Below are 16369 nucleotides of genomic sequence, written 5' to 3' on the forward strand. Positions count from 1 at the left end.
AAATCCAGTTGTTACAGCAGCAGGCAGGTCTATTTAGAGTTGTCACTACTAGTTTTTTTTAATTTTACTTTTAAATATGTGCCAATATCTCCAGACAGCTCTGTGATGTGTATCCCTCCGGGGCGCAGACCCAGTCGGGCCTCATATTGATGGGGATACCCCCTCACGGACCCACCCGGGGGTGATGGCCGGGAGGTGGAGAAGGAAGACCATGACTCGCGGGTTCCCAGAGCCTCGGATCCCTTTTATACAATATTGACATCTATTTAATCTGTTGTTAAATTAAATGTCTATCAGATGGAGGGAAAAGAAATCCAATATCTATTCAGTGTAATTCATCACTCATCGGAGCGGTGGGCGGATGGGGAGGGGGGGTGGGCGCAGTCATCATTTAAAGTAACCCCTCGCAGTGCGCATGCGCATGGATTTGAAGAGAATACGCCATATTGAATTCTCGTAGGGATACGGCTAGCGATTTTTTTTCTCCTGCTAGCGGCGTAAAGTGGACACTTTACCAATGGTCCTGATTCGGTTCCGCGTCTGAACTCATCTCCGTGCGTCACCCCGGACCGAGCAGCGACCTTTCGACGGGCCCAGGGAGCGACGCGGATTCACGACGGGCTCCGGTTCGACACCAGTAGAGGGGGGTTACCAGAGAGGGGAGTTGAATGGATCCGAGGGTAGCTTGGATTCAGCCCGAACAGAAAGGACCTGCGAACGCCTTATGGATGCACGTCTGGGAGACCTCTCAGGGAGCGAGGACGCTCTCCGCTCAGCAGCAGCTCCACAACCAGTGCGTGAACTACGCGGCGCTGGACGTTTTAAAGAATGTGGCGACCGCGGTGGCAGCGGGCAGGAGCGTCTGCAGCGGCGGCGGTAGCGTAACTGCCGGTCGGAGCAGCGGCCATCGCAGCGGCATCATGAGCGGCACTGCGATTTCTGCGCTGGGAGTCGCAGCACTGTCCAACAGGAACGCACACATCGCCGCGGAGCCGGCTCATGATAAACCCCTGCCCCTGGGATCCATCTCCTCCTCGTCCTCCTCTTCATCATCGTCGTCGCAGGAATCCGGCACGGACAGTCCCCCCTCCGGCTGCTCTCTCGAGAGGACTATGGGTGGGAGTGTATCGGGCAACGTGAACAAAAATGTCGGGGGTGCCAACCTGCTCTTTAGCTTGAGCGACAGCATGGACCATAATGTCAACCTCTACCACCACCAACACCATAATCATCATCATCATCACCACCGTCACCTACAGGAGCAGCCGGCGTTCCACCCACAGCCGGTGTGCGTGAAGCGGCACCAGGTTCACCCCTCCGCACCCGGGAACCACACACACAACCACCACCACCCGGGCCGGAGGAAAAGCGACAACAAGGCGAGCACTTACGGGATGAACTACCTGCTCTCGAACTGCACCAACGGGAATTACGCGAGCAATTGGACGCCGTGGAAGACGAGGACGTACAACCCCGGGGTCCTCGGGTGAGTGGCTCAACTCTTCCCCATCGCAGGAGCTAACGTTGCTAACCGCTACAGTTTTTGTTTTTTTTTAAATGGCTGGATGGCACAGCTTAACTGCGTGCGGGTTGTATATTGTGGCGCATACGACATTATGTGCCGGTTTGTCAGAGTCGCACAGGCGAAGGGCCGGATCAGACCGGAAGTGCCGTGATTTTTGAAGTTTGAAAATGGGCCGTTACAAATCGGATTTGAACGAAGTGTTGAGAAGCGCCATTAGAAAGCACGCAGTTAGAGAAAGTGGTTTATTATTTCAGCCCCACAGTCTGATTCTACTGTGTGTGTGTGTTTCAGTGGGTGATTTATTTAGAAGGTTTCCACCGGATATGTTGCTTTTGGATGAAGCTTACTGGAGGAGGAGTTTACGGCTGGTTTAGCTAACGCCCCCCCTCCCTCCCCTGGCTGCCCAGAGAAGTTACAGAAGCATGCAGCTTGATAGTAAAATGAATGACTGCCCTGATGCCTGATTATTAAGCCAAACCAAGACGAATTATGAAGCAGACTTTAAACTATATTATGTTCAAACAAAAACAAAAGGCAGCGACCGTTCCCAGGTTGAAGCGAACGTTTTCGGTTAAATTATGTAATATTGAGCCGTTCATTCAATCTCCTAATGTAGCTCCTCGCAACTATCCGCATCCCAGGGATCAGTCCGTTTACAAGGAGCGTGTGGTCAAACTTTCTGCCCACATCAGTAACTTAGATGCTAGTCGTCGTTCCCACAGTCAATACTTCATTTTCCAGGTTATTCAACCCAATCATTGTGACGCAACAGACAGGGGTGGGACTAAATGTACACGTGACCTATAGTAAGAACGGACAAAACTTATACTATCGATATGAACCTAATAATGATCCTTCGATTATGATCTTGCTTTGGTGCTGTATGGTGATTATAAATGGTCATTAGGTGTTTATAAATGTGACTATCTTGTGGCAGGAGCTGTGTAAGTGAAAGTATTTTGACAGGTGCCCTTTTACAAAAAAGCAACCTGCAGAGTGTGTTGCAGGGAATTGTAATATTTGTAATAGCTGACTGCACCCATCTGGGAATTGTCTCTACAACCACTTGGTGTTTAAAGCAGCTCCAGGTGCCTGAAGCCGATGTCTTCCCCCCCCACACACTCCTACATCGCAGCTACCTGGAGTTTGAGGTTCTTTGTTGATGCTCTGTTTGGTAATCGACCAACGCGCTTAGTGTTTTTTCTTCTCGGCATATGTGGTTCTAAAAAGTTTTCGAATGTAAGTCTTGGCTTGTGCGCTGTCTAGTCTTGCAGTGGTTTGCCTTCGGGGGTGCATTTTGTAGTCTCGGCTGGAGAGATTTGCACCGTGTGATGCAGAAGAAACATTGATTCCTCGGTAAAGATACATGGCTGTCATGGTGGTGCGGTTACGGATACTGCACCAGTGAACACCATTGATTACTGTTGCACCGGGCCCCATAAAATAGTTCAAGGGAGACAACTCTAAACTAGCTTTTCAGGATAGGATGTAGTAGCAGTTATTATTATTAGCGTGTGGGGGGGGGGGTGCCCTGACAGTGGGGTACACTTGGCATCGGCCCCCCCCAGTACGTCAGGGTTCCTGGAAGAGAGTTTTCACCAACGAGTGGAGAGGGTACAAGGGCCGCCTGCATTTTCTCCAGGCCTCTGGTAATTGATTGTGACAGGATCCCTGTTCTGTATTTCACACTGACATCATGCCATGCATTCTTTGAAACGAAAATGAATGGCCATAGGGTTGAACAGCTCCACTGTTCAGAGCCCTTTAACTGGTCAGGAATCTTTGCATTAAACGTGCCCCCCCCCCCCCCCCCCCCCCCCGCTGCAGAGCATAGAAGCATATCAGCTATAACAATAAGGCCTGGACTCCCGGACTCTGAAACAATATGGCCTTCAGTGTTTTCACTGAACTCTGCTTCTCTTATTACCCATTTGAGCCTCTGAGATGTATGTAGGTCTTGGGTCCTTGTGGGGAACAAATGTCTTTACTGAAAGTAAGATCAGGAGAACTCTTTCTAGACCCCTTCCATTTTTACAATGACCACTTAAAGGGATAGTTCTCCCAGAAATGAAAATTCACTCATTATCTTCTGACCCCTATGCTGATGGGGGGAGAGGGTGAAGTGTTTGAGTGTCAGGGGTAAACGGTGGAAGACATTAGTGACCTTCCTTCAACAGAAAAAACACAACATGCCTCCATACTGCTTGTGTGTTGTGTTGTCATCAAGTGTTCACAGGCCTAGACCTTCGAAAGGTCATCTCCACCGTGTTTAAAGCCTAGAAGTCCACCAGAAGTGGATTAGCTAGCGGAGGCATGTCATGGTTTTTCTGTTTTACTTTAATTCTATTGGATTCTGCTCAAACAAAGTATACTCCTGAGACACCAGAAGTGTTTTGTGGACTCAACCACTTTACCCACCCCTTCATCGGCATAGGGGTGAGTAGATAATGAGTGCATTTTCATTTTTGGTTGAACCAACTCTTTAAGATATGGCTTATTTCTGGGCCTGTGGATGCTCTCATGAATCAGTGTTAGTCTGGTATCAAAGTTAGATTAATCAGAAGTTAAGTGATGTGGTTTTACTAGGGACTTTCAGACTTTTGCAAATGTTAAAGTGGCTTTTCTTGGTTTAAAATGTCAGTAATTTATTGCTAAGCATCCTTTATTACCAAAGAAACTAGATTCCTCAAGTGCAGCATAAAATGGGGAAACAGAGACTATGCAATACTTCCCCTGGAACATACTGAGCCATTGTTTTGCATGTCTGGCTTGTGCTTGACGGAGGATAACCAGAACAGCGATAAGAGAAGGAAACCTATCTTGGGCCAACTGAGCATTTCATGACTGTTAGTTGCGTTCACTTTTGCAATAAGAAATTTGAAATACATCAAATCAAAGGTCACGTTTCACACCAAGCACTATACCCACAGTCAGTTCATATTTCACGCTGGCCTGTGTGTTGTGGGTGTTAATGGGTTTGAGAATAACCCCCATCTTTCATCCTCCTTTCCCCCGCAGACTCCACGAGGAGGTGATGGACTTCTACAACTTCATGTCTCCCCGGCCAGAAGAGGCAGCTATGAGGAAGGAGGTGGTGAACCGAATAGAGATGATTATTAAGGAGCTGTGGCCCACTGCAGATGTAAGACACACACACACACACACACACACACACACACACACACACACACACACACACACACCGCTTCTATTTATTTGGATCAATTTACCCCTCTTTTAAGATTATAATATCTTAGAGAGCAGGCCCCTAAATCGTCCACTCTTGGAGGAGGACTTATTGGCATGCGAACAAACTGTGATCTCAGATTGCTCATAAATAATTGTGGAGATACCTTGTCATAACACCTTTTTATATTTATACTGTTTTCAATTCTCTGCTTTTGCTCGAGGTCATGTGGATGGGTCCGACACTGCAAATAGTGTCTCTAATAGTTCTCTTAATGATGTTTGATGGGCAGTGAATGAAGCCGAAGTAAATAGAAGTGGTTTGATTTTGAAAACACAGAATGTTCATTGTTTTTTTTGCAAGGAATTTGCACTTTGTGTGTGCAGAAAAAGGGAGAGGGGCTCTTGCAGCTGGTTGAGTAGTGCACTGAGGTAGGGTTGATGTAAAGCCCCTCTCAATACTTAATCATGTAAAACACGCGCAGTGTTGATTTGTTGGCTGCCAGTCTACCTCACTTCCACTGTTAGCCAGATTGTCAGGTAAATGGATCAAGCCTCTGATTTGTACCAGCCTCCCTTTTCATTTCCACCTATTAATCCTGCCCTGTCTTTGTACCACTGCCTTGTCGTATTTACTAGACGGAAAGGGAAAGAACTCCACTCTGCTTCCTTTGGAGAGCTTTTGCTTGCAGCCCCAAAACACGGCATTTTTTCCCTCTCGCTATTGTATACTTAATTTGGCAGCGCACTCAACTTGGCTGCACATATCGTCTCGGAAGCTGAACCCGGAAATACCTAGTAGTTTGCAAACATTGGAATTGGACATGTACATCACCACCACAAATGAGCTGTTGCGATACAGACTATGAAATGTCAGTGTTTATTTTTTTTTTCTCTCAATGTCCCTCATTTAGGTCATCTATATGTAGGGTTGTCTTTAACAGTTGAACTACAGTGATTTTGGTCGTCGTGCTCAAATATCTTCAATGTTGTTTTTCCAGGTCCAGATATTCGGCAGCTTCAGCACAGGACTCTACCTTCCAACAAGGCAAGCTATCAAATTCATGATTAAAGAAAAAAAAAACATGCTTTATTTTGTTCGTCCGAATTTTAACTTTGACTGTTTTTGGTCATTTCCTTCTGCCCTCAGTGACATTGACCTGGTGGTGTTTGGGAAGTGGGAGCGCCCCCCACTGCAAGAGCTAGAACAAGCTCTTCGCAAACATAACGTGGCAGAACCCTTTTCCATCAAAGTGCTGGACAAGGCTACAGTAAGTATTCAGGCCATGTGTCTCCACTCTTCCGTGCTTTGTGTCATATTCGCGTTCACATTCTGTCCTTAACTAAAACAGGTTTGTAATAGAGTCATCCATTCAACACAACATATATTAACCCATGGAGACCTAAGGTACTGAGTAAAATCCATCTAAAACTTAAGTGTTGTTGGGAACAACCAACTAAAATCTTAGGGTTTTCTAAAGAGCTCAAAGTTAAACTTAACCAATAAAGCCAGCAAACTTGCAAACATCCAAAAAGGCTGTAACTAGTTAGATAATGACTGACTGTAAATGTTTGCTATTACAAGTCACTTAAACTGCTTTGAGAAATGCACTGGACTTTGGCTAATCTTCTGAAATTATCCAAAGGAACACAAACGTCTGAGTCAGTTCCTGTGGACATTCTTCTGAGTTTCCCCGGTTCATTTCTGTATGAGGCGATGTGAGAATACAGCTGGTGGATCCAGAGCGAGTGGACGATGAAGTTTCTAGCAAGAAACGGATGCAAAACTAAATCCTGAAAACTTGAACTCCTCTGGAGATTTCTGTTTTTCTCTAAGCATATCTGACCAAGAATCCTCTACTGCATTGGTTCCCAAACTGGGGTACGTGTACCACCAGGGGTACGCAAAGTGGTTCAGGGGGTACGCGGGAAAATAGTTGATGTGCGTTTTGCATAGCTCACCATCTTTCGTGTCCTATCGCACGTGCTGCGGGGGCTACTTAGCTGGAGATCGAATGTCTGACGGGGTACGGGACTGTAAAAAGTTTGCAATCCACTGCTCTACTGCGTTCTTCATATGTGAAAGGCACACTCTGGGGATCGTCCAGATCCAACAGTCTTTGGAGTTCATGTCGTAAAAATGGCTTTTGTCTTCTTTAAGGTGCCAATCATCAAGCTGACAGACCAGGAAACGGAGGTGAAGGTGGACATCAGTTTCAATGTGGAGACTGGAGTCAGGGCGGCGAGCTTCATTAAAGACTACGTAAAGGTGGGACACAACATACGCCTCGGAATTATGCTCCGAGGATCCACAGGCTGCACACACACACACACACACACACACGTTTTCGTTGTTAAATCAGACCAGGAGGCAACAAATGACACACAGAAATGCATGTTCTCCCATTGCCTCTGCATTTTAAATTTAGAAAAGAATTGTGAATTGAAATGTTCCCAAATCCAGACAGAACAAGAGCAGAAAAAGGTCATGCAGACATATTTAAATGGAGGATAAAAACACACCAGAGAAGTCACATAATTACCATTTTACATTGGGGTCTAAAAACAGAACGTTTGGAAATTCCCTCTGTGAATCAGGCAAGGCGGCATTTTAAAGCATAACATGAAACTTCAGTCCAATCCTGTACTGGCTCATCTTATTTCCAGATTGAAGCTGGAACAGACCCCAACTACCATGCTCGGTATACTCTCTACTTAAGTCAAACAGTCTGTGGACACTTTTCGTCCAGATCTACTGAGATGAGGTGAATTTCGCCCTGTGGCACGGACAGAATTCCTGCTGAAGGTGGATCTCTGCCTGATCTCTTTAGTCACGGTTGTAGTGTCTAATGCAAGAGAGGAATTCCAGGTGCTATCCAGCGATCTGTCAGGTCTTGGCTTTTGTCCTTTGTTGTTGCATAGTTGTGTTATGGCTTCCTGGGAATACATGCCGCAGCCTGAAAGGCTGCTCTTGACAGCCGCACTCAGCATCAATCCAGTGCAAGTTGACGTTGTTAATGCATGGATCTGATGAACTCTGGTGCACTCTTACCAATGAGGGGTCACCTCCAAATTAACTTTCACAAGTCAGGTTCCCATGCAGCCAGTTGGAATAGCGTACCTGCCAGGCTTGTTGTCGCTTCTTAAAAGCATATTTGAAATGTCAACCAAGCTCTGATGCTTCACTGGCAAAGATATGCACTCACATGCTGCCAGGAGGTTTTGCTGCCTTTTCAATTGGAAAATGAACATATTTGCAATTCCCATTCCTGAACCCTCTGGGGTTTCAGCCCATTATCAAGTCAGACTCCAGGAGGCCTCATTTAATATCTTCCCTAGAAAGTTTGGCCCAGTTGGAGGCTAGACAGTATGTGTGTAACAGTTTATACACTGCACTGATTATGATTATTCAACTGCTACAACAAAGACATAAAAGCATAGAATCACTGCTGTCAACAGTAATTATGGCCTCAGCAGAGAGTTTTTCTTTTCGTGGCATATGAATATGCAATAAATACAAACAATACATATCTTGTGATGATCGAATAACATGCTTTGTTTTATATTATGCTGTGAAGTTTATTTAGCTGTGACACAAATGAAATCAACAAACACATCAACTCTGCTCCGGATAGGCCTGGCGCCCTCACTACTCCAGAGTTTTAGAGCTGGCAAAACGGAGAAGTTTGGAAATGCTGCTTATGTCGACACTGATAACCTCTTGCTGATTGGATCGTTTCAGTCACAATATAGCCTTGGCCTGTCGTGTGCATCAGGTCATCCATGCACATGCATTTAAAGATCTGTAAATAGAAACAAAGAATGTCACAAATAATTCTAGACATTTGTACACACCGGAAGCTACGAACGTTAATACATCATCTATAGTTGAAGTTAAAAATCTGTACTTAAGATTTGTGGATTTGAACATGCATTTGTAAATATGAATTTGTGCACATTTGTAACTCATTGTTCACCTTCTCATTCCACCTTTTTTCTCCCCTTCTACTTTCAGAAGTATCCAGTGCTGCCTTACCTGATCTTTGTACTGAAGCAGTTTCTGCTGCAAAGAGATCTGAATGAAGTCTTCACTGGGGGCATCAGCTCTTACAGCCTCATCCTCATGGTCATCAGCTTCCTCCAGGTACAGAGACACAGCTACTGATGGGGACGTGTGTTGTAATAGAAGAGGAGCCCTTTTGCATATTGTGGCAGCAGTGCTTTTAACACAGAACTCCAGGCAGGATTGTAGTTTTGTAGCAGAGCAGCATAGTAAGATTTGTTCTAGTAAACCACATTTATAAATGGTTCTGGTATTGTAGACAGACAGATAACAAGCATGAGTATACCTGTTTTTAATACACAATAACCACAAATCCTCATCCTTTCTCCTCAGCTTCATCCTCGTATTGATGCCAGGAACCCAACTGAGAATTTGGGGGTCTTGCTGATCGAGTTCTTTGAGTTGTACGGCCGCCATTTCAACTACTTGAAAACAGGGATCCGCATCAAGAATGGAGGTGCATACATTCTCAAAGAGGAGATCATGAAGGCCATGACAAATGGATACAGGCCATCCATGCTATGCATAGAGGACCCACTGCTTCCAGGTGTGTTACCCACCAGTTCTCATTGAATACAGATGTATCCACTAGAACTAGATTTAGACAGTTTATTTAGCCCTAAACTGAGGAATCAAAAGAAAGTATTGTAGTCTATTTTGAAGTTTATTTATTGTTCTTAAAGGTAAAATAATTTAAACCAAAGGCAGATTTACAAAAAATTCTAACAAACATTTCCAATTGTGGCACCATCTAGTGGTGGTATGAAGAATGACATGGTGGAAGGCAGCAACGGTATGCAGAGTGTATGAAATAAAACCTTCACATGGTGCATACCTCTACCAGGGCCCAGCACTTACTATAAAAAACATCATTTAAATTCACTAGAATCCAGATTTTTATTTAGATATGGAACAAAATGCACACACTCTCAAGTATCAGTCCCATACACATTATTCTCTTAAAAATCAAAGAGAATGTTGAAAGGTAAATAGAACGATAGAAGTACATACCCCCCCCCCCACCACATAAGGTCCACAGCTCACGTGGTTTGGCACATATTGACTCCAATATATAGCAGTGCACTTTGATCATACGCATTGGCGTTAAATAGTGATTCCAACATACTATTTTCATATACTAACATGTAATAGTAACACAAAAATCTCAATTTCAATTTGTCTTATCACCATGAAGGTAACGACGTGGGGAGGGGTTCCTATGGCGCCATGCACGTGAAGCAGGTGTTTGACTATGCCTACACTGTCCTGAGCCATGCTGTGTCGCCGCTCGCACGCTCCTATCCCAACAAAGACTGCGAAAGGTAAGAGCGCAGTCCATTCAACGTTCCAAATATACTGCGGATAAAGCTGGGGCTCTGTGAAAACCCGTCTCTCTCCCTCCTGCAGCACCTTGGGCCGGATAATCAGGTTGACCCAGGAAGTGATCGACTACAGGGAATGGATCATCAAGAAGTGGGGGGGCAGGGATCTCGCGCGGACAGACAACAGAGGTAACATTCTTCGATTTGAGTCCAAGGCTGTGAGAACAGACCGAAGAAAGAATAATTATTTTAATACGTAGAAAATGTCTGTCTCTTTTAACTGTTTTATTTATATATTATGCACAACAAAAAAACAATGAATATCTCCAGAAACAAGACTCTTATTTGAAACACAAGACTATAGATTAGTCTGCAGTTTATGTAAAAAATATTGAAATAAACCTGATATACTTTTTATTTTTAGTGTGTGCCGTAGATGATCCATCCATGCTTAGCCTCTCGTTTGTTCCCTTCTAGTTTCACCTCCCAAGGAGCCCGTGTCGGAGCAGGAGCCCGGCTGCGTGCTGGGGGGGGGCGGCGGTGTCGTGTCGGAGGAGCAGCAGAGGGACTCAGCGTCGCCCCAAAGCGCAGACTCACCCATGTCCATCTCCAGCCCTCAGCAGCACTCGTCAGCCTCCTCCGTCTCGTCACTGTCGGGATCAGACAACGTACGGATACTAAACACTCACACACACACACACACACTCTTTGTAGCAGAAGTAATACTCAAACTAACAGATGGAAATTGTTTATCAAGTAAATTCTGATAAGGCAAAGGGTCAATTATCATAACAGCTTCCCTGTTGAACCAGGCTTCCATAATGCACCATCCATTTATTCCTCTGTAAATGATACTGTAAACTCTCTGGCATCACAAGAGTTTCTTATGAATATGCAATAATCATCCCACATAATGTTGTAAACGCTGCTACCAACATGATGCAGATGCGTATAGCACTTTATTCTCTAACCCAGCAAATGGAAACAAGCAAACATACAGTAGCTACAGGGGACACACACACCTTTCGCCTCATCACTTCTCTTTCTTGTTCTGCCAGGACTCGGATTCAACGTTGCCATGTCCCATCCCTCCACCAGTCCTGCCGCCGTACCCGTCTTTCCAGTCTCTTGGCCTGGTTTTGCCACCAGGACTCAATATGTGCGCTGGCAAGCCCGGCATGGGAGGACACCATCTGCTCATGCATCCAGGCTCGCAGGTAGGCACACGGCGAGGGCAGGAGACAGCGGAGGATGACATAACGTTAGATCAGATGTTGACAAGTATAAAAGACATAACATAGAATTAGATGAGTTTCGGAATTGCAACAGAAGAAAATCTGAGAAGGCTGAGATATTCTTTTTTGCTCTGACGTCTTATTAATTATTATCCCTTCCCTCCTCCAGGCTCGCGTCTCGCTGCCCGGTGGTCTAGCAATGCACTCCATACCTGGCAGACAGGTGTGTATAGACACCGGGCTCCCCCCCTTCTTCCACATGCCCCCCCCAGCCCATGCTCATGCCCCTGCCCCTTCCAGCCCCCAGCCTCTGTCCAGCCCCCACTCCAGCCACACACACAAGGTAGGCGCCGGATGCCACACAAACATTCCCAACGCACTGTCAAGGCAAGCTTGTCTCTCGCTCACACACACACACACACACACACACACACACACACTAATACCGCTCTCCAACCCATATTTTCTGTCTCTTCATTTCCAGTCAAGTGTCTCTTTTGTTATGTCTTTTCTGACTCACATCGTGCTTTTCAGACTAGTGGTGTAACAGGTTGCATAGAAAATGAAAATGCCATCTGTAATCCATAACGATAGGTGAACAGTAACACTGAGGCCTGATGTTCCAGCATCTGTTGCTGTGGGGAACAGGATGTGTAGGGACGTGAATCATAGCAGAGCTCAATAGTGTGGTTCGATGGTATAAATCCCATTACGTTTCTGACTGGAGATTTGGATAATCAGCCATAAAATTGTAACCATACAATGTCGAAATGTCAAATGATTGGCGCCACTATACAGATAAAATGAAGGGAGTTATAAAACATTTTTGTATTTGCAGAAAATAATTTATGATTTTCAAATTTGTAGTTCCCTCAATATTACTCTCATCTGGGAATTTGGCAAATTTTTCTATGGCTTTATATAAAGGAAATTACAGCTTTTCATTGGTTTGGGCAAAACTGATAAAACAGCGTTCTGTTCTGTCTGACAAAGTTTGGTGAGATGAGGAACAATAAGCCCAAACATGACTTCACAGAGAGAAGACTATACTATACTATACTCTGAGACTATAAAAATTGAATAATAGCGAGGTCTGGAAAAATGTGAAAACCCAGGATTTGAACAAACAAACTACCTGATCTAATTTGACACAAATGAAGAAGTCGTTGTACAGGACTCAATCAAATTTCTTAAATATATGGTTTTAAATGAAAGGTTTATTTCTTTGGTGCATCAGTAAAAAAAAAAAGTCGTGTTCATGAATTTCTCTTCCTTCTTTGACCCTCCTCAGAACGGAACAAAGTTCAACGTGAAGGGCTTCCACAACCCCCCACTGGTCAACAACCCCGTTCTGGCTAACCGCGGACACACACATACGCACACGCAGTACCACCGCAACACTTGGCGGCGCAGAAAGAGGGACAGCCTACCGGTTAGCCTGAGCAGATAGAAACCACTCCTCCTTCCTCTAACTTTTCCTCCCTCCTCCTCTCTGGATGCAAACCCTGGCTCTTAGTTCGCCTTGAAGGAGGATGGACCAGCGGACAGACAGAGGACCAGAGACCAGCAGTTTTACTAGCGGGGCTGCAGCGTTCGTGGGACAAACAGCCCTCAGCTCTGCATCTTCCTCCTACTGTCGCTACCTTTCCATTTCTGCATGACCTTTGTTCACAGTGTCAGTATTATGTTACTGTCAGTATTTTAGTTCTTCTCGTTTTACTTTTTTCAGGCCTTTTCCTGTTTTTTAATTTTTTTAATTCTATTGGACTCAGTGGTGATGCCATCGCCCAGTTCACTTGACCTCGCCTCGACCTCGACCCTCGCAGCCAAGCTGCCCGAGGTCCAGTGTTACTTTTTTGTTTTTTAACAGTTTATACACTTAAGAACAAACCGTTTTTCATTTTGTGCAATAATCTTATTTTTCTTTTTGGAACTAAAGTAAATGCTTATTTAATTTTGTGTGTGTTTGTTAAGGCGTTTTTATACTGTTATTTTATTTTTGTAGAGGTTTAAATTTGGTTTACGAAACATTTCCCCGGGCAGCATCTCTGGAGCATGTGTGTTTGTCGGTTGGTATTCCTGTGAGTGTGTGTGATTGTGTGCGTGAGGTGTGTATGTGTGTGCGTTTGTCTGTCATCAGGCTGACATAGACCCAGTTTGCAGGGCCCCTCCTCTTCCTCCCCTCTCCCCTCCTCACCTGTAAATGACGAGGAGCTCATATCTCGGTATTCCTTCCCCGTTTTCTTCATGTGTCTTTAAAAATGGACGAGGTCAACATGAAATTCCCTTCAGGAAGTTGTGTTCCTCGGTCCAGTTGGTCTAAGCATGATGGAGGGAGGTGGAGGGATGACGTTGCACCCTGGGATCTCCTGACAAATGATGGGAGAGGAAGTTCTTTGTTGCCTGATGAGGGCAGTAGCTCCAGTTGAAGCTTTAGCAGAACCACCTGGAGATTGTGCGTTTGTGTATACTTCTGAATGTGGGTGTCTGAGCTGTTGCCATATTTTGTGAGTCAGGGGAAGGCTGACTTTTTTTAAGCGAAAAACTTCCAGGTGGTGCAGGATTTTGGCCGGAGAGAGCCTGTTCTGTTCAACATATATGCTAGTGTTTTCATTTCTGTGCTTAGTGTCTTTTTACTACATGTTGTAGGAGAGGTTGGTGCCAAGGTGGCAGCAGACTGCCTGACTTGAATTTAAAGATTTAAGATTTGGGTAAGAGGGCAGAAAGCCACTGATTCCAGGTCAGAGAACTTTTCAGATGCTAACTCTCCCGAGTTCAGGGACGCGGTTTGTGGAAATCTGATCCCAGGGCTGATGGGGGTCAACCCTATGCCCGCAGCTGTATATCGGTGAAGACCAACACCAAGGTGCTCAGCGATAAGGGTTTCTCCTTTGTGGTTCTGGACAAAGGAGGAAGGGTTGGAGGGGGTCTTCCTGAACCAAGGGCCCTAGTGAAAGGGAAATATATTTTGATTCCATTCAGGAATCTCCTGTATATTTGATTGCCAGGTACTTCCGCTAATTGTTTGCAATGCCTTTCTTTGTGTTTACTTGGAGTGTGTGTGTGTGTACGTCTTATTCCGCGGGCACACCGTGTCACACAAACACACACAGACACTCACAGACAGGACTGTCCAAGGCTGTGACTCGCCCTGAACACTACACATGCTGGTGTTATTACTATGCAAGTGGATCTAACTGTGTCAACTCTCGTCTTTCTCCGTACTGGGGTTATTTTCAAATGACAAACGATGCTTGTCAGGCTGGAGTAATGTCGCTGACTGTCAGACTCTTCAAGCCAACTCATTTGAACTACACCCCCCCCCCCCCCCCCTCCCCCCATCCCCTGACCCCTTGTATTTGTACGAAGGTCCGAATATGTTTCAAAGTCTAGTTTTCTACATCTATCAGTCAAGTGTAAGGAATGGTGTATGTTAATATCGATGGTTGGGTCTGTGTAGTGTGTGACATAATGAAACGTGTGTAAGAAAAGTGTTGAGACTTGCCTGCGCAGGTTTTTTTTTTTTTTTTTTTAAATCGGGCGCCCAACCGTCACAAGCAAGTGCACCGAGAGAGCGACTTGCCCTCGGCAGGTGCACTCCAGGAGGGACCAGTGTCCAACGACAATACTTCACCTTTTACTGAGAGTCTGTTCAGGAATTCTTCTTTTTCCTTGAACCACGGCAACTCTGATCTGACAGTCAGACCGTCACCTGGCATCAGTTCAGTCTCACATGAATGGTTTCCGTTTGGTTTCTCACAGGCAACACAGATTATGAGCTAATCATCACCTCTGATTAGAGAAATTATCTTCACATTTTTAATGATTTGAGCTAAAAAAATTAAAATTATGGACGCGCCCAGTCATACGATCAGACTCCTGTCACCCTGTTACTCTCTGTGGATGATTATTTTCCTAATCCATGTAGAGAGGAGATCACTGTGGCATATTAAATGATCAGTTCAATGTAATCCCATAAATTGGATACCCAGATGGATGTAGTTGGCAAACCTGTTGAACCCTGTCGCTCATAGCCATGTCTGCTTTCAGAGATTAGAACCAGCATTTATGAGGAGCTGATAATGATAGCTGGTGATGGAAGCTTGTCGACGGGGTTAGAGTTGCCTGCAGCCTCACAGCAAAGACTTCCTTGCAGTATCTTGAAAAGTCTGTATGGATTCAAATCTGTGTTCATCTCAGCGGCCGAACGCAGCTCGCTCTCTGTCCTCTGTCCTCCCATCGGACGGTGATGGAAACGGTTAATTGAAGGTGTCTGTCTCGCCACGTTGCCTCCCACTTCTGATTGGTTTGGAAGTGAGGGGAAAGGGAAGGGAGCGTGGCCTTGCCCGCTGACCTCTCGACGTACACATGTACATGTAGATGCAATGTAATTTCACCCCCATTGCAATAAAATGAGGGATTTTAAACTGGTGGCTGCTGTTTTAGAGAAAGGTGGCAGCCCCTCTTTGTCCTGGCTGATTCATGTGAGCAGTAGCCCCTCGCAATGGTCACCAAGCTATCGGTGTCCAGAGGGAACCACTGCCCAGCTTTTGTTTATTTTTGTTGTTTTTGACATTTTTATGTAAATATATTTTTTTCTATTTTATTTTTTAATAAACATTTTAAAACTGCCAGTCAACTTGTTCCTTTTTTATTTAACTCTCACTGAGATATGGGTACTTGAATTCTTTTTTGCCAACTTAGGGTATTGTAATCATCTGTAAACATAACAGGGACATATTATTATTTTATGAGCTGACTATAAAGATAAATATATGTATTAAAGTGTCAAAAATTAAGTTAAAAGGCATTAAAAATAGATATATATTTACATATACATTAATTAATAGAATGTAATTAAAAGGTGGGTCTTGTGTTTGCTTTTAATTATATCAACAGTCTGCTCTCTTCAGGTTTTAAAGAAGACTGTTGCCCATTGGTTAATCCCCGTGGGTGACACCTTTCACAAAAACGTATCCGGATGAACCATTTTGTTTATTTAAATATTCATTGGTGCTCACTGTTTGTTTGCTCTGAT

The 16369-nt window shown here is 44.7% G+C and overlaps 1 protein-coding gene across 1 annotated transcript; it reads left to right on the forward strand.

Annotated features, from left to right (window-relative positions):
• Positions 1 to 433: 433 nt before the first annotated feature.
• On the forward strand, positions 434 to 15965 carry tent4a (terminal nucleotidyltransferase 4A). Its single transcript, XM_053447280.1, has 13 exons — positions 434 to 1486; positions 4544 to 4667; positions 5713 to 5759; positions 5862 to 5982; positions 6873 to 6980; positions 8727 to 8855; positions 9108 to 9321; positions 9970 to 10096; positions 10182 to 10285; positions 10574 to 10764; positions 11155 to 11313; positions 11501 to 11674; positions 12623 to 15965. Exons 1-13 carry the CDS (start codon positions 669 to 671, stop codon positions 12779 to 12781), a joined length of 2475 nt encoding a protein of 824 aa, XP_053303255.1. The 5' UTR covers positions 434 to 668; the 3' UTR covers positions 12782 to 15965.
• Positions 15966 to 16369: the final 404 nt, after the last annotated feature.

Source organism: Pleuronectes platessa, chromosome 18 (genome assembly GCF_947347685.1).
Source record: "Pleuronectes platessa chromosome 18, fPlePla1.1, whole genome shotgun sequence".
Classification (NCBI taxonomy): domain Eukaryota; kingdom Metazoa; phylum Chordata; class Actinopteri; order Pleuronectiformes; family Pleuronectidae; genus Pleuronectes; species Pleuronectes platessa.